Source organism: Pleurodeles waltl, chromosome 3_2 (genome assembly GCF_031143425.1).
Source record: "Pleurodeles waltl isolate 20211129_DDA chromosome 3_2, aPleWal1.hap1.20221129, whole genome shotgun sequence".
Classification (NCBI taxonomy): domain Eukaryota; kingdom Metazoa; phylum Chordata; class Amphibia; order Caudata; family Salamandridae; genus Pleurodeles; species Pleurodeles waltl.
In genome coordinates, this window is record NC_090441.1 from 44,090,312 (window position 1) to 44,115,199 (window position 24,888).

At 42.5% G+C, this 24,888-nt stretch overlaps 1 protein-coding gene across 1 annotated transcript in view; it reads right to left on the minus strand.

The window, feature by feature from the left end:
- Positions 1-771: 771 nt before the first annotated feature.
- The window catches only part of LOC138286445 (uroplakin-3b-like), a 121,234-nt gene continuing 97,117 nt past the window's right edge, over positions 772-24,888 (minus strand). Inside the window, exons 4-6 of the mRNA XM_069226710.1 lie at positions 12,268-12,344; positions 9,251-9,380; positions 772-3,224 (exon numbers count right to left, since the gene is read on the minus strand). Coding sequence (XP_069082811.1) covers positions 3,107-3,224; positions 9,251-9,380; positions 12,268-12,344 — 325 coding nt within the window. The 3' untranslated portion in view covers positions 772-3,106. The remainder of the gene's footprint in view (positions 3,225-9,250; positions 9,381-12,267; positions 12,345-24,888) is intronic.

Sequence of the window (24,888 nt, forward strand, 5' to 3'; positions counted from 1 at the left end):
CTGAGAGAAAAAATCCTGTCAGAAAGATAAACTGAGCAGAGCTCAGGGACATACCTGTTCACACGACATGCGATAGAAAATCTGAGGGAAAGAGCTTCTGTTGGGAGTATTCTAGAGGGTGTTGACGCCTGATTGGCTGTGCCTCAAGTTTGGGTCTTTTTGTAAAAGAACATGGATACGCTATGGAAGAGCCTATTTGGGCCCTTAGGGCCTAGTGTGTAATGTTTACTGCTATATGTATTTGAAGTTACAGTGAGGCTCCCACCTCGATGACGAGGATGATTCAAGCAAGTGAATCTATGAACAATCCAATACTGGAGTACTAAGATTGATATGTCGTTGTCAAAATTCGAACTTGTGACCCTGCACTTACCAGAGATCTTTAACACAGTAAACTTATAATTATTTAAACAGTATGCTGTATTATATAACCTACATTTGTGTGAAACTCATGCTTTCTACAACATGCATGTGAGGTCTATCAGCTAACAGGAAAAGGCACCTACAAGACAGCATTCCCCACTTCAAATGCAAATTCTGCAGCTTCTGCTTGCTGCTTCAAAGTCGGTGGCTCAGGCACCAATGTTTTTTTGTAAAGGTGGATCCTGTAGAACACAGGGTCCCCTTCATAGAGAGCACACTTGGAACATGGGACAAGGAATTAATGGGTAAATGGTGAACCTTTACAATTAGAAAAGTTTATTCAGGAAAACAATTAAATTAAATTATTCAAACCGTGTTATGATGCTTGCCCTATAAAATCACACATACTCATGGGAGCTGTATTTCTTTATTCATTAGTGTGGAGCAAATCGTTCCCCTCTTGAAGTAGCACAACATTTTACAATATAAAAAGTATATATCTAAAATCAGCAATAATTCCTAGTGGAGACAGAAAAATTATAACATATATATTCTGATAAACATGTGATAATATAAAACAAATAGGACCCTATTCATAAAGGTAATCATAAACTAACGACTGGAATCACCCTTTTTATGTCAGGAATCCACAGCTGGATTTCCGGTAGGCATAAATATATTTACTAAGGCAGATTTCTCTGTCACAAGTGCAGGGAAGTCCACAGTAGTAAATCCTACACAAGGGGTTTAAAGTAAGTGTTCAAAGGTTTGGTTTGCTTAGGAAGGATATTTCATTTCTGCCCTCTCGTTCCTCCCTTTTCCAGCTTAGAAAAGGTCATACATTTACCAAGATGGAAAGGGGAATGGATCATCCCCTGGTGATTTTCTCCATACAGAGCAATATTTTTCCTGCTGACTAAAAGATGCATCTGCAGAGAATTCTGCACAGAGGGAGCAGAGCTTGTAAGGAAAGGTAACATGACATTCCCATATATATGCCTGGAAACCTGAACCTGGCACAGCATTTTAGGCATATTTCTAGAAATGTTTGTAAGTTGAGAAAACTCGTAAAAGTACGCTCATGCAGAAATGCAAATCTTCACCCCGTACTTTTAGGACTTGTATTGTGAATAAGACCCTTAGAGTCAAAGATGTAACAAGTTTATAAAATATAATATACCCTCCCAAATTGACTGAATGTGGCGTCTTACAAGGAGTCAACTTCCATTTTTTCGATTAGGGTTTTTTGCACTGGCTCTACCCATTGGCTAATATTTCCCAGCTCATCTCTCACTGCCTGAGTATGACTATGACCCAATTCTCGGCTATGCCCATGGTATCCTGTTGTAAAATCAGAGAAATCAATGTCATTCTAGGATAGCCCCCAGGATGCATCTCCAGTTATACGCGGAATTAAGAAAGGTTACCTCTGTTTTCCACGCAAGCAGGTTTTCAAATTGATAATTAAATGAGATATCTGAGATATGAATATTACCCTTTAGACCCAGAATCCCTCCACTCCAGAGTATTCCACTGACAAACGTTACATCATCTACATTCACTCTTGGAGTGGCACAGACGGAATGCATACATAGTTCAGCATTGTGGCTTAATAGTGCTTACTTTTATCAAGAAGATTTTGATCCAAAAGGGCCGAAAGGGCTCCATGCGTCACTCTTCCCCTTCTCAGAGCTCTAAAAGCCATATGTTTTTCCACAGGCCGTGTCATTCAGTTAGGTGGGGTTTGTTGACGCCGACAAGAGCAGTCCAGTCAATACCAACACTTCTCTTTAAAATTCAAAGTATTACACTTTCATTGAAGTGTATGAGAGCAGCGTTGAGACTGGTTTGAGCAGGGCAACCCAATGCTCCTTCGAAGACCAGAGACCTGCTTTCTGCACCCCAGGCTCTCTAAACAGTGCAGGGTCAGAGGCCTTTAAAGTGTGCATGTCAGACTGGACTTACCTGAGCTTTTTTCCAGCCTGACATGCGCACTTTAATTCACGGCAGCCCTTTGACCAATTACGAGATCACATTACATCCATTACCATGCCTCCTTCTCCTGCGCAATTCTAACATTGTGGCGTGGGCTGCTGCCACCTTAACATACGTTTTTACTGTTGTTTTGCGCAATGCACAGCTATTATGTGGCACTCCCAGCTTCTAAGTGGCAGGCAATGCTCATTTGTCCCTATGGATGAGCTGCCGGTGTGTGGCCTACAAAACAACCTTGCATTACATCACATAACAATGACATTTACAGAATATTACAGTGCTTATTATGCAATATTGTAATTTACTTGAATAGTGTAGAATATCCCTTAACATATAGCAAGGTATTGACTGTTCCTTCATCAGAATCAAGAGATAGGCATGATGGTTCAGGAATCCTGCATTATCGTTTGACATATGGTCTCATATCATAGGCATTTTCTTCTGAATCATACTATCCAATTATGTGATATCCTAAAGGCTCGGATTATGTCACTGTCCTTTACACTTCAACATGGCTGTGTTTTCACTGTTTTAATCAGAACATCATTCACCACATACAGGCTAGATGTCTGTAAAGGTTTCTTTGGAATGTTTGGAAGAGACATTCAAACTCATGACATAATAAGTAGCACTCACAACCAGCACATGAATGGATTAAAGAGCGTCTTTCAGAGTGAGGAGACGAGCTGGGTCTATCAGTTGACAAAGACTTGGGTTAAAGTTCTGTTAAAGTTCTAGTCCTGGGAACTCAGATACGGTTTTGAACTGTTTCCGGTGCATGATGAGAGGTGTATCGCTTAAGTTTATTGAAATCAGTCTCTTCATAAAGTTTGTTATCAAGAGACTTACGCCAGCAAATGTCCTTTCTGCAAAAGAGATGAAAACATAGTTAATGGTGAGAGCACTGCTTTGGAAATGCCTTACACCAGTCTTCACTGGTGACACACCCCCCAAGGCATCAACAACAAACTCCTCACACTTACAACAAACTACAATGTCCTTCACTCAGCAAACCAGAACTCTTGCTGCTCTACCATCCATATCACTGGAGTTGCATTTAATTCCCTAATGCCAACCACCTCCCTTCATCCTTGCTCTGAACTGCTCTTCTTTCTCTATGATCAATGCTCCCACTTGTTCCTTTAAAGACATATTTTTCCCTCTCACAAAACCTTCAAATCTGTAATAGAAAGATACACATGCAAGAGAATGTTTCAGAGTCCCCACTGGTCACCTCTCAGGCGCAACCTTTTTCTGGAACCACCTAATTGAATCACCTTGATATCTGTTGGTATCAAAGCTTCCTTATCTGTTGTCCTAGATGGCCACTGGGGGTACCTGATTTACAAATCTTTCTTGTGTGTAGTTGTGTCTGACTCTCGATTTAGGCATGTCTTACTCAATGTCTGCACCACTGAGAGGAATGTGAGGCCACCGCAATCATGAACAGACCGGAATTTAGGTTCATGAAGGATCTTACTTACAAACGAGGGTGGAATCAGGAAGGCTGCTGCTTTTAGGTTTCCAGATCATGAGTGAGTATGTTAGTGGCAGAGGAGTGAGGACCTTACATGTTAACCTGGAGTGCCACAAGGAAAGTCCTCTGAATTAAAAAGGGAAGAAGGATGATATTGAGCCTTAATCACAAGAGGTCCCAGCTGCTATCCTTAGTTTTGCCTTTGGCCCCCCCACCACTGCTCTCGCGAGCCTGGCAACCATGCTTGATGCAAACCATTCTACATGCTGTAAAAAATCCAAATTAGACAGGGAAGTGACAACAAGGTACAGTAAAGACTAGTTTGTCTGAGTAAATGTGGAGCTATGTGCGTTTTAAGCCTAGCAGATGTCCCACATCTTGGGCCCTCACAAATCTTCAACTTGCAGATTTATTTGGTGAAACGGCAGTGCTTTGGCACACAGAAAACATCCGATCCAAACATGCGTGCAATCCATTTCTGTATATTTCACCAGAAAATTGTACCTGAGTTTAGTAATACTCAGTGTACTAATAGTGAATTGACAGTTTTTTTATACAATTTATCAGCCCAACCAGGATAATATCTGTCTGTGGTCTAATATGTGCCAGATACTGATGCATTTTTGTGCTTAAAAGGTCTTCATATTAATACACTTTTTTCTAACATAGGGAACAGATGTACGAAGCCATTTATGCGATTCCAACCCCTGCGATTCACAAAATCCCAGTGTTTGTGATCACAAAACGATTTGCTTCTGTTTACTAAACCCATTTTGTAAATTTCAACTCTTTCCATCCATTCTTAATCCCAATTACAAGGGGCATGAAAGAGGCATTCCGTCCTTCGGGCGAGTCACAACGGTATGTATCAATGGTTTGCTACTGCAATTGCGGTGGCAAACCACTGATCAGTTACTGAAAGCTCAAAGGAAGAGGTAACTAACTCACAACGGGTAATAAGTCCCTTAGGGGCAACTTTCCTTTTATGACTTCTGTCAGGTCACCTCTAGGGAGGGTTTAGAGGGGGTTAAATTGTGACATGCCTAATCAATATTCATTAGTCAAGTCGTTCTGCGACTGGAGGTTTTGCGATGCTACCTATTAGTACATAGGAGCGGGTCTTAAAAATGTGGTGCACAGTTTTAACCAATTTTTTTTAGCCTGTATTCTAGTAGATCAGGCTCAAAAATGTGCTGTCCTTCTCAAATGTGGACCGAATTCTGGTGCAATCATGGATAGACCTGCATTTTCTCTAAACAAAATGTGCTTCTACTTTACCTGTGTACCAAATACTGAGAGAGTACAGAATAAGCCTGTATAACTTATTTTAGGATTATTTCCTAATGTGATTTTATTCCTATATGTATACTTATTAGGCAGCATTCAACCAGCGACACAAAGACATACTGACCCAGGACACAGACAGATGAAGTGTATGGTCATATCTCAGCTCTGTTAACAGATATCTCTACCTTCACTGTGACTTTTTAGTAATCTACAAGAAAAGTTTTTTTACAAGAGTTTGTGATGGCATGGACTAAGAAGGTTATCGGGATCAAATGAGAAATTATATTTGATTTTCGAAATATCTGTTGACTGCAAATGATTTCCATTTAAATTATTTGTATAAAAATTAAACTTATGTGGATGTTCTAAAAAACCTGCCATGGATCTAATAATTCGGGACTACGGAAAACCAAAATGGGGCATTAGCACTTCATAAGGATTAGCATTCCCTTAGGAACTAATATCAGTCATCATGTGATGTTGGTGCATTTCTCTCAATTATCCTCCAGGTACATGAGCATCTGAGGAACGTGATGATACATTCAGAACTTATGTTGCTACTGTGAAACAGCAATTTTAAAAACAAGCAGCAATAAAGAACAAGCCTGTGATTTCCAACATATAATCATTTTATGGTGGTTTTATGGTTGTTGTAATCTGTTGACCATAGGCACAGAGCATTCGAGATCATTCCAGATCATTCCTGATACCCCCGTCCATTTAACCAGATAGTCGAGGAGGATCTTGTTGTTATCACATCACAGCTCGGAGACAGAGCACACTGGATCAGCAGTCCTGAAAAACAAATCCTTTGTGTAATGACACAAGCAAGTCCACCTTCTGGTGAGCCAAGGTGGCCGGGGTGTCCAAAACTGTCCAGCAACATGATTATCAGTTGCGGAAGATGCCACTGGGGGTACAGAGGTCTTGAACTCTCAGAGATGTAGGCTATCGTTTTGTAAATCAATCATCAAGCTGTGTTTACCAGGGAAGTACTGGCAACCACTTGATTTAGGCAGACTTTTGGGTTATTTAGACAAGGCGCTATACTCAGGAAGTATTTTTTTCAGTTAATTCTCTAACTGAAATAGATATGAAAGGGGAAATTCCTTCAGTTTTTGCTCATTTTGCCTGTTTTTAAATGCCATATTCAAAATAATAATAGATATCTTAGTGGAAATGGGTCAGGTAGCAATTTTGAAAAAACAGTTTTTTTTATCCTGAATGTTTTCTAAAATGGCATCTTTCTCTTTTCTTCCATTCCTTATCCATGGTGGCCTGCTTGTCATTTTCTTTTCACAGTACAAATGCAAAGTTCACCTCACATACAACTTACTCGTTTTTCTTCATGTTGCAAATATGAAGCTTAGGAAAAGTTAATGAAAATTAACCCAGCTTTTTTAGATAAAATTAAGATAACTACTTAGCAGCGATTACTAGACTTGGTCACAATCTTGCAATGAGGGTTCTCCAATCAGTGCCTGAGGAAGGAATTTCTTACAAGTCAGATGCTTGAAGGAGACTCACATTGTCTGGGAAAGGTGTTTCATGAGATCTTTAATATTAGAACAGACGGTACAATAACCTCTCCAAATGTTTGCCTATATTTACAGATCGTACACAAATATATCATAAGAGTGAAAGCCGTCACCTAAATAGGCACAAACTAGACTGAAGAATACAAATAATCCTTCAAGACAGAAGAATCAAATATTTGCGCAAACAAGATCTATCTATTCAATTTGTATATTTTTCCTGTGAAACGATCAATGCATCTTTGTTGGAATTCAACATATCCATGTAAAGTTCCTTTGTTGTATACTTCTAACTTTTAGGAGCCCTGCCACAACTTGAGAAATAAGCGATACCAGCACCCTGTCTGCTTGATGGGGAATATGGCTGCAAAGGCTGGAGAGCAATAAATTAAAACTTACTATAGCTTGCTGGGACTATTGGTACCTGAGTGATTTCGTAGTCCCTGATTTTCGCAAACACACCGTCCACGAGTATCATTAAAAAGGATGTGTACAAAAGGCGGCCTTTCCCCAGACCAGGATGCAACAGATCACCACAGTCTGACCCATTTAAAATGAGAAAGGGGAATATTGAGATCTGAAAATCTTGCAAACCCTGCAAGTGAAGTTTTGTAAGTGGTAAAAATGGATTTTGAAATTATTGTACAAATAGAAAAGTTAAAAGTGATTCCAAAGATGAAATGTTCCAAAGCATTCCAAACCACTTGCCTGCAGCTAAATTCTGAAAGACTCTTGTCTTTGCCTACGCTTTTCTCTCCAGACTGTTTTTCAGGGTGATCCTTATTGAGAGTTCGACCATCTTTCGACTTTTCACTTGTTTGTATTGTACATATAATTGTTTTCTTATTCTGAACATTTATATCCCTGTATTTTTCTATATGTTATTAAAGCATGTTTTGCTTTTTGCTATAGAGTTCTAATTGATTTATTATACAACATCCTGTTCACCTAAGTAGTTAGAGAATGATTTATCAATTTTATATGAATATTAACTCATATGTGAATATTAACTCTTTCAAATATAAAGCCTATTGTTTCCATCGTATTTTTTCTAGCAATACTGATTTTAACCATTTGCTTTCAGAAAAAAAGACTCAGATCCCATCCATGCCACATATTTTCCTTTTGTAATAGATGGTGGACAAGAAATTGCGGGTTTGTTCCAAACGAGGCAAACCACACTCTGATGTAATGTCCCATGCATTGTACACACTGAGTGAGTACACACTGAGTGAGGACTCCTTAAGTGGAGTTGTATAGTTCTCAGAACGTTTTGGTGTCGCTGGTAAAAATGTACGTTTTTGAAGGGGTTTTGTGTCAGTTATAAAATGTTGGAAGACAGACTGATGCTTTGAGGCTAAAATTCATATATGCAAATATAACACCATTGAAGCCAAGCTCCTTCATGTCTGTGTCAGTTCTTATCACTCAACCTCTCAACTTCTCACGCTTTCCTGTCGCCTTCTCTACTCTCATGACTATCCCTTGCCTCTCCTATTCACAGAAGTAGCTGAAGTAGTCTGTGGGTTGTGTTAAATGCTATACAGGCAACAACATGATGTGAAAATGTTCAGCTATCATGGCCACAAAGACAAGCTTCCTAACCGAGGCGTGTAACAGGGTGACTTGAAGATATGTGTTGTGTGAACCACAGCTGAGAGTCAGGGTCTCCTATTCATGTCCTAGTGTGTATAGTGATGGGTAGAGCCAAGTTGGACACTAGATGGATAGTTGGCTTGTCAGGAGGGAGGACCAATAGGGATATATGCACGGTCACTGAATTGGGTGGTTTAGGAATGAGATAGCTGGAAAAATGGAAAGTACAGGAGAGGGAGGTACGGGTGAGAGGAAACAAAGGAGGGATTGATGGATGAACAAATGAATAAGTGAATGAATGAAGTTTGGACTATATTGCTACATGCCACTGAGGTAACTTTACAAACTTTGGAATCGGGTATCCAAACTAGCATGTTAACAGACATTTTGACAAGGGGTGCGATAGGCTATGTAGACAGAAGCATCAGATCTTAGGCCTTCTTCCAAAGAAGTCAGGATACTCTTCTAGGCTGGTGGGCTTCTGCAATTCCAGGATAGCTAGATACATACTAGGATTTCAGGACATCCACATAAGGTGAATTTGTATACAAATATTCAAGAAGGAAATCATTTACAGTCTAGGGATATTCCCAAAATCTAATACCAGGTCTCACTTGAGCCTGCTACCTTTGAACTCAACCATTGTTGGGCAGAGAGGTTGGAAGTCCATTATTACAGGGACACGTGGTAGGTTAGTGGTCTTAACAAACCTAAGTTAGGTAGCTCAACCAGAGTGGTAGTACAATCTCAGATTTGGCAGAGGGCACTACCAAAGTGTCCAATAGGTAGATAGTTCTCTTTGCGGCACATTGTCCTATCAACCCTGGTGATGGGGAGGTACTGTGGATTCTTACTGGTTAACCTTCTACTGAGTTTATGATGATAACACAAGTTTCATGTTGGTAAAGGAAACAACAGAGATGCGCTTAGATTCCTAATAGCTTGCTGCTGGCCTTAGGGCACCCACAACCTTATTGTACAAAGAAGTCCAACTTACGTTCCAACGGCAAAAGCAGCAATCAGGCAAGCCAGCAAGATGGCGAGAAGCACCGAGAGGATGGTGGTGATGACAATCATCCCGCCACTGCGTCTGCCAATCCAGGTATCAATGGTAGACGAGTCCTTCACTGCAGCGAGAGAACAGAAGAAGAAATAATGTGTGCATCTGGAAAGAGAGCAGATAACACAGGAGGCAGACACAGAAGAGATAGAGGAGCAAAAGAGGAGCCTGGAGATGCATGTAAGAGGTGAGGAACACGACACAAGGTGAGGCAGAGAAGAGGAGAGACAGCAAAGTGCAAGACCTGTGAAAGTGGAAGAGAGAATGAAAAGTCGAAGGGGAGTTGGGAGGGAAGATAAGTGGATAGGGAGAGGGAGAGACAGCAAAGTGCAGACCTGTGAAAGTGAATAAGAGCATGACAATTAGGAAGGATGGGAAGAGAACAGCGGTCGAGACAGTGAAAAGCAAGAAGTGACAAACAAGAGAGAAACAGGAAAAGTGGAAGAGAAGTAGGAAGAGTACAGAAGATAAGGATAGAGACAACAAATATAAAAAAGGGAGAAACAGACGAGAAACAGAAAAAGTGTAAGAGGAATGGGAAAGGAAAAGAACATAAGTGGTAGAAACTGTGACGATCAAGAAGTGAGAAACAGGAAAAGTGGAAGGAGCGTGGATAGGGAAGAGATAATGAGAGATAAAGACAGCGAAGATCAACAAGTGAGAAACGGGAGAAAAACAAGAAAAGTGGAACAGGAGTGGGAAGGACAGAAAAAATTAGAGGTGGAGACAGCGATAATCAAGAACTGAAAAAGAGTAAAGAACATGAAAAGTGAAGAAGAGGGGAAGAGTAGAGGCAGAGACAGCGAAGATCAGGAAAAAGGCAAGAAACATGAAAAGTGAAAGACAACTGGGAAGAGGAGGGCGAGGAAGAGGCAGAGGGTGAGCTTAGTTGAGACACTAAAAGACAGCACCATTCCAGTCTTTTCACAGACAGCACCATTCCAAATTCCCTTCTAGTACATCTGATGCCCTTTCTGTCCTACCACCACATACAGAAGTCCGTTCTGTACGAGGCCTTCAGCGCCCCTTTGCTCCTGAGCTACGTCTGCTCTATATAAGTACCCCTACATACACACATACATACACACATACACCAGACTGGAAAATGCTTCTCTCATCTGTGCCAACACTAGTGTCGCCCATGTCCTAGCATTTTCTGTCACCTACATGAGATCTTCCAGGTCTAAAGTCAACCTGCCACAGGCCCATGTCACATAGCCATGCCCCAACTGCCCTGAGCATCAGACTGTCCCCCACTGTTGTCACTACGGTCCCAGGAGCAGACTGCCACATTCCATGTTTCTCTGTCCACAGCAGAGATTGTCAGATGCCCTAGTACGCATAACCCTACTGCTTCAGCATCAGACTGTGACATATGAAGTCCTTTCTGCATCCATTAACAACATGCCACAGCTCAAAGACCCTGGTGCGACGGATCCTGGCTGTCACCTGCTGAGGTCCACAATGGCTCAGCACAATCTGCTGTAACATACCCAAGTCCTTTGCATGCCAGATTGTCTCGGGCCTGAATGACTACTGCTTCTAGAGCCAGTCTTTTACTAACCAGAGTCTATTCAGCTCCCAAGAACTACACTCGAACAAACTGAGATACATACTATCCCAGATTGTAACAAACTCAAGCCTTAATTCAGACTGTCATAAAACCAAGTTTCTCCTGCTCCAGCACAGATCATCATAAACCCAAGTCATAAACCCAAGTCCCTACAGTCCCAGCATAGACTGTCACAAAACCAAGTCTATGTTCCCCCCTACCCAGACTGTCATAAACACCAGCCTCTGCGGTCCCAGTGCGAGACTCCCAAATATTCCCTCTTCTCCACAACAAGTCTTCACACACCCAAGCCCATCCACGCCCCTACTTCCAATACTAGAGTATCACATGCACAAGTCTACACTCCAAAGATACTGCATTGCCACATATTAGGTTCCTACACTACAGTCTATATTGACAAAGATTTTGTTTGTGTTATGTTCTTAACAGAGACCAGACATAGAGCCCTTTTTGGTACTTAGAGAGCAACACAAATTGATGTTTGCCTAATACAACGCATCACATTGCTCAGCCTCAGGGAGGCCATAGGTGGTGCATTGACATTCCCAGTGCATCCACCCATGGATTTTGATGCAAACCCATATCTACAAAGAACTGTAGACACAGATTTTGTGCAAAAATCCTGGGCCTTCCTGAGGCAAGTGTAACGAGGAGCAATATCTTTATTTCTCTTTGTTATTTTCTCTTGGCATGTGTGCTGAATTATGCAGAACACGTGTAAGTAGGAAATAGCTTTTGTGCGGAAGGATAAACTATTCTAACCACAACGCAGACACTCTTTCCCTATGGCACAAGGGTGCCTACGTAGGCACTAGGCAGCGCAAATCGCACCAGTGCATGATGAGAGCAGAACAGTGCCATTTCTTTGAACATCTGATGCAGTTCTGCTTTCCCCAGGTGACATAAAGCAGCGCAGCAACTTTGCTTGGTGCACTGAGATGCACCACGTGTTAGTAAATCTGACCTCCTATGTCACAGATGTCATATACACAAGTCTATTTTGTCCCTGTGCTAGATTGCCACCTACCCAGGCTCCTCTGATCTTCAGCACAAGACTGTCAAACACCCGTCTATCCATCACCAGCACCAGATGGCCACATTTACAGGCTCTTAGTTTCATCCTCTTATGCACCTGATTGATGACATGCCCAGGCAAATTTATTAGGTCATCCCTGGTACCTGGATGCTGAATGTCTAGTTCCTTCTGCACCATTCAATTCTAGGCCATCAGAATTTACCCCTCAACCGAGCACCTTTAGCATTAAGAGAGGGGCAGGGATATCCAACATTTGCTCATGGAAAGATGTGCCCTTTGTCCATGCTCTCACCCCTCCCTGTAACCCAGGTGCCCTTGTCTTGTAACTGCCAATGTATCACTTACCTGATTTTAGGGTTATTACGTCTGACCACCTTGTAAGTGTTTGATCTCCGTTTAGGTTAAACACAATAAAAATTGCCCTGTAATTGAAAGTTCAGAAAATAAGGTGAAATGGAAGGTTTGCAACTTCAGACATTCCTAAAAATACGTTCGAAATGATGTAGGCTCCGCTGTACATATGTAAATGGCTATGAAATGTCATTCTTGTTGTTCTAACCTTCTACCCCTTGCAGTGTAAACTTGTTTTTCGTAATGGTTTCAATATAAAGCTCCCTCACACTCAAAAATGGTTCTGGGGTGCTATAAAAGGCCTAAATAAATAAATAAATACATAAACACACCTGTGATTAGGACAAATGCACAAAAATGTATTGGAGTGGGCATAAGCTGCTTGAACCAACAGGACTGTTAAAGCTAGTTAGAAAAGCTCATCCCTGGACTCTGTGAGCCGTGACCTGTGACCCTGGAATGAGCACTGATCCTGGCTTTGGGCCAGAAAGTCAGAACCTCTATTGACTCAGACAGGGAGATCAGAATCTTTACTAACCCTGGACATGGGAGATCAGAAACGTTACTGACCAGGATACAGCACACCAGGACACAGCAAATCAGGAGCATTTGGAACTACTGTTGACCCAAATACAGGATTTCACAAAGATAATGTGACAGGACACGGAGATCAGGACCACTGATTATCTGGAAACAGAAGCCTGGGAACTTCGTTGACCCTGATAAAAGATCTTGACCCTTCTTGACCCAAACACAGGAGATAGGGACCAGTGGCGGCCCGTCCTTTAGGTCGGAGGGGCCACGCCCACCCCATGAAGAGTGTCTGTCAGGCTGAACAAAGGTCAGCCTGACAGACACTCTTCTTGCTCAGGTCAGGCAGCCAGGAGCAGACATGCGCGATTTGCGCAGACTCCTGGCTGCCTGAGCTGAACTTTGCTGGGCTGAGGAGATCACAGCTCCTATGTGCGTGACCTCCTCGGCCCAGCAAAGATGCCTCGAGGCCCTCCCCTGGGTGACGAGGAAAGCGCCACCCATTGACACTCTCCCTGGGCGCTTCAGTTTAAGCCCTGAAGTGCCCAGGGCGAGTGTCAATCAGTGACACTTCGTCACAGAGTGGGGTGGGGTCAGCAGTCTCACTGACCCCATCCCACTCTGTGACGAGGCTGGGACTGCTGCCTTCCCTCATTGGGAGGGAAGGCAGCAGTCCCAACCCTCCTGGGACCTGGAGGCTAAAGGTAAGTGTGTGTGTGTATGTATGTGTGTTATGTTTTTTCATTAAATGTTTTGTGCGCGCGTGCATGTTTGAGTGTTATGAGTGTTGTTAATGGATGTGCGTGCGTGTGTGTGAAAGAATGAATGTGTGTGATCTTGTAAAATGAATGTTTGGTGCGCGAGTGCATGTTTGAATGGAATGAGTGTTAATGGATGTGCGTGCATGCGTGTGTGTGTGAAAGAATGAATGTGTCTGATCTTGTAAAATGAATGTTTGGTGCGTGCGTGCATGTTTGAATGGAATGAGTGTTGTTAATGGATTTGCGTGCGTGCGTGTGTGTGTGAAAGAATGAATGTGTCTGATCTTGTAAAATGAATGTTTGGTGCGTGCGTGCATGTTTGAATGGAATGAGTGTTGTTAATGGATGAGCGTGCGTGCGTGTCTGTGTGTGAAAGAATGAGTCTGCGTGTGTGTGTGTGTGCCCCGCCAGCCCCCTCCCTCCCAAAGCTGCCCGCCGCCACTGATAGGGACTTCCAATGTTCTGCAGACAGATGATCAGACCTTCTACAGAATAAACAAACAGCAATTCAGAACTTTCACTAGCTTGGGTACTGGAAATCAGATTCACAACTGACATATACAGAAGAGATCAGAATCTTGATAGACACTAGAGATCAGACCCTCTACTCATCTGGACACAGGAGTTCAAGACTTCTACTAACCCACACTCATGAGATCAGGACATTTACCAACCACGACAAAGGACATTTGGGCATTTACTGATGTGGGCACAGGGATCAGCATCACCAACGGATGGGAGACAATCTGGATCAGTAATTACTTAGAAGCACGAAATTGGGATACGTAATGACCTGCAGACAGTAAAGCAGAACCTAGACATAGATCAGTACCAGACTTGCGACAAATGGACCACAAATGAAAGTACCAACATATCAAGGGTACATGCTGCAAACTCTTACTTAGAACCTACAGGGATCCTTATTTGGATACAGCTATGTTAATTTTCTAATTTCTGTTCTCTATACCTAAGAACTCAATGATTGTTAGCTACATTTAGGGGCAGTATTAAGTAACACTATTTACTCCAACGGGCCTGCACTGAAGGTCACACAGTCTGCCGCGTTAGCACTTGTGTTAATGACACCTCAGCCTTGTGACAAGTGAACATTTGAGTGGTGGCCTTTTCACCTGGATTTTGGAAGTGAGGAAGGCAGTAGCAAACACTCAAGGCTGGCATTCTTGCTCTACCCTTTAGATGCAGACTAGTGTTACGCAGCCCTGAAGAAGTCCAGTCACTGAAGGGACGTAACACATGTTGGCTGTTTTAATGATACATTAGTGCCTGTCAGGTCGGAGGAAGTTTAATTAAATAAGTAGTGATGTCTGATGTGTGTGTACAATATTAATACAGTGCTGCAAATGTGACCGTGTGTACTTGTGCAACCCGCTCACCATGATTACATTACCATTTGTCTCCGGTCATTAATGTGCATGTTGGGGAACTATATAGCACAAACATAAGTAGGGAACCAAAGACTGCTGCACTGTAGAGGGGCTCCGTCACGTGCTCCTCTGGTCTTATGCATTCTAAGAAGATGCGCATGTTCATCAGAAACATGTTATGCCCCAGTTCAACTATAAATACTCAATAGTAAAATGCTTGTGCAACGCAAGAAGTTTGGGAAGTGTGAAACATTGATCGACAGCTGAATGTATGTCCACTATAACACTGTGGGATGAGAAGTGGATGAAGGAATGACATTTGTGAACAGCGTTAAAGCCCTGTGAGCAGTATTGTGCTGGAAGTGAACTGCAATAGGAAATATTGTGGGCCCAAGAGACATGATACTGCCTCATCACAAAACTCCGTATTAGCATAATGTTCATCAAACTGTAATTTACAGAAGGTGTTAGGACTAATGCTCAGCAGTTAGTGTATCATCTGGAACAATGTATGATGATATATTTTATATGCCGTTTCTCGCGTGGGTTACATGCCCAAATGCATAGTTAAATACAAAACAAAAGCACTCTAAAATAAATCCCTGGAAATAAAAATTGCCAGCTTGTTACCTGACAACCTCTTAGGTGCTCATTACAAGGTGGCCCGATGGGACATATGTTGTTTATCTGCCCTGATAACTGCCAATAATCCGGGATCGTTATTTATCAGGGCTGATGAGTAGGACGTCATTAGTTTTCCTCAAATAAAATGTGGAATAACATGTAGATTTTAGTATTCCGCGTATTTTGTATCCCTTAAATATTGGCAGGTATGACCTCTTAGCGTTTACCTCCAGGGGACTTTCTCTAACCTCATAAATACCAGGTGTGGTGAATTTCGACAAACGTATAATAGCGCCACCTGGGAAAACAGGTGCTTGCACAGGGACCACAATCTAATGGGCCGCGCATAATGAGGGCCCCAGTGTATTCATCGGACGAGGGGAAGCCGGTACAGTTCTGCAAAAATACAGCTGCCTGCTGGACTTCATGCACACACTTCACTCACAGGCAGAACCACAATCCAGCACTGCAGCACCTCCCCGGATATCATGCATAACACCCACGGCTTCCCACTGAGACCATACCACAGCCCTCCACCCCGCCAACCATGCAAAGCGCCACCGATTCCATGAAGTGCAACACGGTACACAATGTAGAACTTTGCTGGTTAGTTCATAGTCTTTCCCCGTCCCTCGCACTGAACTTACTCCTGTGTAATTCAGTCTCTGGTGTACGGTTGTGCAGTGACTGACGGGTAGTCTTTTGTGGATAGCCGTCAGAAGGCCAGGCGTAAATTAGGCCATTTTTAGCCATGGTATTACAGCTATAAATGGCCTTGTGAATCAGGTCTATAAAGTGCTTAGAAACATACTTGTTACCAGTTTCAGTTAGAGGTGCCAAGGACTGTATGGTCCCCTTCCCATCCCCCTTTACATTCCTGAATAGACACGAAGCATGGTGACTGGCAGTGGGAAGCTGAGAACACATCTCCGCAGAGCTTCTCTTCTTATAAGTTTTAAGGGTTGTTTTCAGTAGTTCCACATTGGGCTATTATGCTTTTAACGGGCCATTGCCAGTACCATGGTGCACGACTGTCACACACAGCACCGTCCTACTGAATAATTCACAGGTTTTCAGCAGGCCTCTTTCTTTTAGGGGCACTGCACTTCTCAAGGAGGCAGATGGATTTTTATTGACATAATACGATAAACAGTTGCCGGTCAAATCCGAGATATGAATGGGCAATGTCTAAATCCTTGTGTGACTTTTAAGAAATCGGGAAGATAAATGAAAATCTGCCTTATCACAGGATTGCAATCCCGTGCCTTGACATTAGGTCATGGTGCTCTCAAGTCAGCAGCTTCTATGCCTCATATGCTCAAACTCTACTAGGATTTCAGAGCCATTGACTCATAAGGAAATCCACAGAATTCCATATCTCATAGTCATGTGATTCTCCAATAGGTAGGTGGAAACGTCAGTCACCAAGAAGTACCTTACGACTGAATGACACTGCTCCGGTCGATAGCCTTTCCAGAAACTCTAGCTTAGTTGTTGAATACGCCTGCGCAGAGAGGTTTATTGTGTTCACAGAACCTATCTTGGTGAGACATTTGTTATGTTAAGATTCCTGTTGCAACTAATCTCCTACAGCTTCCCGTGCCAACATTCTAGGACCAAAAAGGGGCGGAACTTTTCAGGTTGTGAAACTGCTAATTAGCATAGTGGTGACATCACCGGAAATGATTTCATATGACATTTTACAGTAGTGACATCAGTGCAAATTATACCGAGACAATCAGAAAAGAGCCCCCCTGCCAGAGCACATGAAGCAGAGGTCAGTCGCTGGCAACTGATGCACTTCTGACAATTATCGTTTTGGCCTCACATCTGTTCCAACAAGCTCTGGCAAAGCCTGTAAGTCTGGTCTTGAAAGCCATCGTTAATTTTATTTTTATTTTTTATTGCAAATATATATTATAAATAGAAAAATAAGAGAATAACATGCTACTGCCTAAACCCTCGTGGTCATATGCTTGCAATAAATATTTTTACATTTAAAACTTATTTCACAATTGCATACAATTTTAATAGAGCACTTGTGTTCCTAAAAGCCCATTTTTTAATTTAATGCACATCACAAGAATTTACCACTCTTATTGATGAATAGAAAATATAGTAAGTTTTGAATTAATCACTGTACTATGATGGTATACTTTAAAAAGACTAAGATGAGTAAAAAGTCTTCCGAACCTAGAGAGGCAGTGAGGGCAAAGGAGTGGTGAATCGAACAATAGAGAAAAGGCTATGACCCATTGAGGTACAGGAATGGATAAGCATCAATGCCTGCATTACTGTGCTTTTGTTCATAAAGTAAAAATCAGCACAGCCTCTTAAAAAGATAGAATCCTGACACAGACACAGCCACTCCACAACACTACTCCACCCTACACCACTCCACGATACTCTACTCCACTCTAGGCCATGCCACTCTATGCCACTACATGCTTCTTTACTCCACTCTTCGCCACTGCCCTCTACTACACTATACTCTACTACATTCCATTTTACTCTACTCCACTCTATGACACTTTACTCCACTCTACGACACTCTACTACAATACAAACTATGACATTCCATTCTTGGCACTCCACTCCAAGCTAAGCCACTCCACTCCATGCCAGTCCACTCTAAGCCACTCCACCCTACTCCATTCTACTCCTCTCCATGACACTCTACTCAACTCCACTCCATTCCAATCCAATTCACAATACTACATGCCTCTCCATTTCACTCTGTGCCACTCCACTCTACTCACTTTACTCCACTCTACGTTACACCGCTCTACTCTATGCCATTCCACTCTATGCTACTGTACTCCACTCCACTCTACTCCACTCTACGACACTGTACTGCACTCTACAACACTCCACTCTACTCCATTTCACTTTATGATATCCCACTCAATGATGTCACTCCACTCTACACCACTCCACTTTAAGAGACTCTACTCTACTCCACTCCTCCCTACGATATTATACTTCACTCTATGACACTTCTCCAATCTTTATCACACCATGGCACTACTCCACTCTATGCCACTTCACAACACTCTACTCCACTCTATGCCACTCCACGACACTCTACTCCACTCTATGCCACTCCCCTGTACGCCACTGCATGCTACTTTACTCCTCTCTTCGACACTCCACTCTTTGACACTCTACTCCACCACACTCTACTTCACTCTATGCCACTCAACTCCATTCCACTCTACCACACCACACTCCACTCTACGACACCCTACTCCACTCTACTCTATTGCACTCCACTCTGCAGTGCTCTACTGCACTCCATTCTACAAAACTCTACTAGACTACACTTCATGACACTCCACTCTAGAACACTCTACTCTATGCCACACTAAGCCACTACACTCTATGCCACCCCACTGGACGTCACTCCACTCTACTCCTGTCCACTCTCAGACACTCCATACCACTCCATTCCACTCTACAACACTCCACTCTACTCCACTTTTCTCTAATCTATGACAGTTTACTCCACTCTACGCCACTCCTCTTTATGCCTCAACACCACTCTGCTCTACAGCAGTCTACTACACTCCATGCCACTCCAAGCTACACATCTCCACTCAATGCTACTCCACTCTACACCACAACACTCTGCGTCACTCTACTCCATCACACTCGATGCCACTCCACTCTTACGCCACTCCATTCTATGACACCCCACTCTATGCTCCTATTCTCCACTCTATGCCACTCTATTGATGATATTACACTCTAAGGCATTCAACTCCACTCTTACGCCACTCCACTCTACGACACCACACTCTACTTCACTCTATGCCACTCAACTCCATTCCACTCTACCACACCACACTACACTCTACGACACCCTACTCCACTCTACTCTATTGCACTCCACTCTGCAGCGCTCTACTGCACTCCATTCTACAAAACTCTACTAGACTACACTTCATGACACTCCACTCTAGAACACTCTACTCTATGCCACACTAAGCCACTACACTCTATGCCACCCCACTGGACATCACTACACTCTACTCCTGTCCACTCTACGACACTCCATACCACTCCATTCCACTCTACAACACTCCACTCTACTCCACTTTTCTCTAATCTATGACAGTTTACTCCACTCTACGCCACTCCTCTTTATGCCTCAACACCACTCTGCTCTACAGCAGTCTACTACACTCCATGCCACTCCAAGCTACACATCTCCACTCAATGCTACTCCACTCTACACCACAACACTCTGCGTCACTCTACTCCATGACACTCTATGCCACTCCACTCTTAAGCCACTCCATTCTATGACACCCCACTCTATGCTCCTATTCTCCACTCTATGCCACTCTATTGATGATATTACACTCTAAGGCATTCAACTCCACTCTTACGCCACTCCACTCTACGACACTCTACATCAATCTACTTCACTCCCCATACTACTCTACTCTACTGTACTCCACTCTATTCCTCTCCACTCAACACTATATCCCACTCTACGCCACTCAACTGTGTAACATTATGAGGGAAACTTGAGTGAGTGGGTCCTTTACATGATAAGGAGCGGAGTATGTGCTAAAGGTAATATTGGATGATCACCATGTAGAGGGATTGATTACAGTATTCTCCCATAATTTGTGCCCCCTGGAAAACCTTAAGAAATGTCTGGAGATTGATACTCCCGGTACACAGAAGTGAGATATGGAAGTTAAACAGGGGAATAGTCTGTTTGAATACAGGTGCTGATTTGAGTGGTATTGTTGTTCCTTTAGAACACTGTAGAGGTGCTTTTAAACTGTGACTGGATAGAGTGGATCTTGTAGTTTGAAGTGCACCGGAAGGCATACAGCATCACTACTGATGGTAGACACATTCTGTGAGTAAATCCAGTGATAGAAAATCATTTGGATACACGAGTGTTAGTTGTTTTAGCATGTATGATAGCCGCAAGGAGAAGGGAGTGGAAGTATTGTATGTGGATCTGATTGCCTTTCTTACATGAATGGGGATTTTTTAATAGCATTGCATATTGGAGCGATGTGTATGGTTTTCACTTATGAGGAGAGTGTTGAATCTTAAAATGAATTTTTTAATTAATTTTTGAATTAGTTTACTAACAGTATCTATTTTGAGCTGTTATGCTGTGTTCTGTATGTAACATACTGTTTGTTGTTTAAATCTTGTTGGAGGCACGATCTACGGTGCACTGGTAGTCCACATCTAGTGACAACAAAAGTAGGTGTGTGTTCTTGGAATGTCTAATTTTGTTCTCAGAAAATATCTCCCTGTTTCACATATTTGTATATGTGGTTGTAACGCATATATGTTTTCGTCTAAATGGGATTTTACATGATATTTGTATTATAGTAAGATTATAGTCATATATTTTTCTAGCCTTCTGAGGCATTCAATTGTATTGCGTTTTAAGTATTCATTTAAGTGTATAGCTTGTGTATGGAGCATTTGCTTGAGGTGAATCGCTTAGGTTTTTGGTTCATACAAAATTGCTAAAAAACATTGGCAAAGCCAATAGCTCTCATGTCGACAAGCGCTACTGACTTTGTAAATGCTTGTTAATATTTGTTTGAATGGAGGAGTGGCAGTGAGCTGCAGAAGATAAGGCTTCCCAAAAAACTGTAGAATCAGAGACAGAAATATGTAGGCAGCAGGACTGCCAAAAGGTGATAGCCTACCACCTAAACAAGATGGGATGGGAAAGAGGCATATCACAAAAGGGCTGTTATAATGGGGTAACTGATTTTAAAGAGTATGTTAATACATAGATAACTCTTCAAGGAATAACATGCAGACACTTCATCTACTTAGAATGAATTTTGTGGCACCCCTCATTGGGGTGTTTGAGGCTAAAAGCAATTTGATTATAATTGCCTTCCTCCACACATCAACTAACTTTTTGTGATTTAGCGCCCAATTTAGATCTTGGTGGAGAGGAAACACTTGCAATGGCGACACAGTTTCCTCCCCGCCAAGACTATGGGCTGTTTACTCAATTTAAATGCAGACATACAATAGTTAGATGACAGAGGAGACTATGTATCAGATATGGTCAAACTAGTCTGATGGTCCGACAGAGTAAATGCCGTCAGAGATTTGGCCGTATGTCCACCCACCTAATTTAGCTGAGTGGACATATAGCCATTTTTCAAATCCCAGCTCCACAAGGAAAACACCAGAAGGTAAGGTGCATTGAAAAGTGCTAAATGCCCACCTTGCCATGAGAGGAAACCCCCACGTGAGCTTATCTTTTTTTATTTTCACAAAGTAAATCCCACTTTGAGATTTTCTTTTTAAAAATATAAAAACTCTGTAAATTTGATGTATGGCTCCATCATGTTTGATGGAGCTGTCTGGCAAAGTGATAAAACATTGGCAGGAATCACCATCTTTGCAGTTCCTGCCAATGCTTGAAATGTCTGCCAGACCGATGGATGGTCTGCACCTCCTTCAGGGAAACAGAGTAATTTACTCCATCATCCTGGAGGAGCATGGGCCGACCACCAAATTTAAATGAGGCCCATAGTTACATGATGCAATCTAAGGTCCATGATATATGAAACACATGTCTTTTGCTTTTGACTCCCTTGAAATGTAGCTTTTTGCTTCTTCTCTTGGAAATAGGGTGGACCTTCATATTTTAGTGGTGCATCTGCCACTATATTAGAACAAAGAACTTCAGACACCGTGCGAAAGATCATTCCAATCGTTCTCAGAAAAATGGTCCTAGCACTTTCCTTTACCTCAGAGATCAGCAGTCTAGATTAAGTAGTCCCTAATGGATCCTCTTCATTGTTTACTTTCTTTAATCTACAGCTTTGGTCAATTTAAAGTCTTTTCCAGGACAGTTCAGTCATCAACCGAAGGCACGCAGGTCTTTCTCAGTTTCTTGCCTGACCCATCCCAGGCTACATCCAGACCTGTATGGTCAAAAATTGCCTCCAACTGAAAATCTCTAAAACTAAGATTGTCGCTGACAGTACAAAAAAGAAGGCCTACATTAGCTGCCATTATACTTCTTGGCTTAGATGTGTAGTTCACAAATACAGTCAGAGAGTTGGTGTAGTGATTGATTGCTAAAGCCTACTTATCATTCAAGTATACTCAGCTGTAAGGAGCTGCTTTCATCAATTAGACAATTCAATGTCATTTCTATAAAAAATGATGTGTTGAGAGACATGATAAATTCTGCTTGGACTACTACAACATGCGTTATTGTGGTATGCCTCTAAACACAGGATGCAGCCACCAATGCTATAACTTTGCTCGCAAAAAGGACCACTTTTGGGATCATACACTGACTTCCAGTACCAGGCTGTATTCAGTTCAGTACTGCATGGCCTATTATCTAATGCCAAAACTACCAGGCTCTGGCTGGGTGGACCACAAAGAAATGCCCCTATTTTCAATTTACAGAGCAAGACGAAACCACTGTTGATGACATCAGAGTTCAACCTTAACATCTGAGGTGGTCTCTCCTGCTCGCAACTAGTTCCTTTGACTGGACCAGTGGTTTCCAAACTCTGTGGTGCGGCAACCTGGGGTGCTGCCAAAACCAGCCAGGGGTGCTGCAGTCACAGTAGCTGAGCAGAATCCATTATAAAATCCACTTTACCTCTGAAGTACAGATTGGGTGCGCTGCATCTGGTGCTTACTAGGTGATACACTTGCTGTCCCAGAGGGAATATCACGCCCGGCTGCAGGCTCCAGTGCATCCTCCATGTTTGCTTTTCACAATGCGTAGGAATGCCTGACGTTTAAAGGTTTATCTGTGCTAATGTTTTACGATGGAAATGCATGTTATCAAATCGTCGAATAGAACCTTATTATGCAATGAAGGATAAACTAAGACTGTCCCCAAGGATAAAAAAAACTGTTGATAAACAGCACAATAAACAGAAAGAAATGGGTGTATTTGTTTTCTGGTAGCTTCCAACGTAGTTTTCTACTGTGTAAATGAGGTGGATAGAATTTGCCCCAAGACATCATTCATCATTAACATATATGCAGCTGGCCATATGGTTTACTTGGTATTGGACCGCTGAGCTGCACAATGCACGAGGGAACAAGGCCCATCTTTGATAAACTTCAGGTTTAATCTTCTAGAAACTTTGGCCTGTAAGTCCAGCTCCTGGCTGAGCGTGCACAAACATCAAACAGATGCAGTCACTGCAGGGCCCCAGGGAGCACAAATACTTGAAAGGATAGAGTAGACATATGCTTGCATTGCACGCTCTATTCTTCATACCTCCATCTCAATTATTTTCAGGGATTAAAATGGAAGCACTACAGAGGTCGGGTTTACAAACCATCCCTCCCTCCCCTAGCAGTCTCCCCTATCCCTGCCAAAAAAAACATAATGTAACGGGGAGCCGCGGGCAATAGGCAATTGGCCAGGAGAGCTGCGGGTCGAAAAACTTTGTGAACTAATGCATTAGGCTTTCTCCCTCAATTACGATCTTCAAGAAAGAGTTGAAAATGTGTCTGATTAGGCGGTCAGCATTTAAAGACAAGATGCACCTGGAATTTCTGACCCCATGGTATGGGCATTCTGAGGTTAAGCTATACCCTTAGAAAAGGCGAATACAGCAGGAATCGGTGTTTGCACAATGATTTCCACATTTTCCCTTTACATATTTTGCCAGCCAAAACCAGCACAAGCACGATACCACAGAGACAATCTTTCTGTAATGTATTTCAAATAAAGTGGAACCTCTTATTTTAACTCAACTCAACTCAGCTTAGACTTACACCAGTGCCCTTAGAATTACAACAGTGCCCATAACAGTGTGATTTATACTAATACTGATGGCTGGGAAAAAACCTATAGCTTGGCAAACTTGTCAACTCTCTCAATTTGAGGCGGTAGGCGATCCCTTTTTACGTATTTATACGATTTGTTAGGTCGAGCGTTAGCGTTCGGCCTGCTGTATACTTTTAAGTATACCATAGAGTGAGTTCCAGCTTTTTGATTTGTTAGTTGCAGTGTCCTTCAAAAATCCTTGCTTGCTAGTGGTCAGTTCTGCCTCCTTGTCCTGCCTTTTTTCACTTTGGGAGCAGCACAAAGTACTGTGTAATTACGCTATGTCCTGTTTATCTCTTCTGTAAGGGACTTTTTTTGGGCATTTGCCTGTTTCACCTCAACAGTGTGGGTGCTTGTTCAGTTACTCCTCCCCACCAGCTCCCTCTGTAAACATAAACCAACAGCAGAGGGGGGATTTTCCAGGGCCAGCTCACCCTCGCTCTCTTCCTTTTGTTATTTTCAGTCTGTGTGGCAATAAGTCCAGTCAGTAATTTAC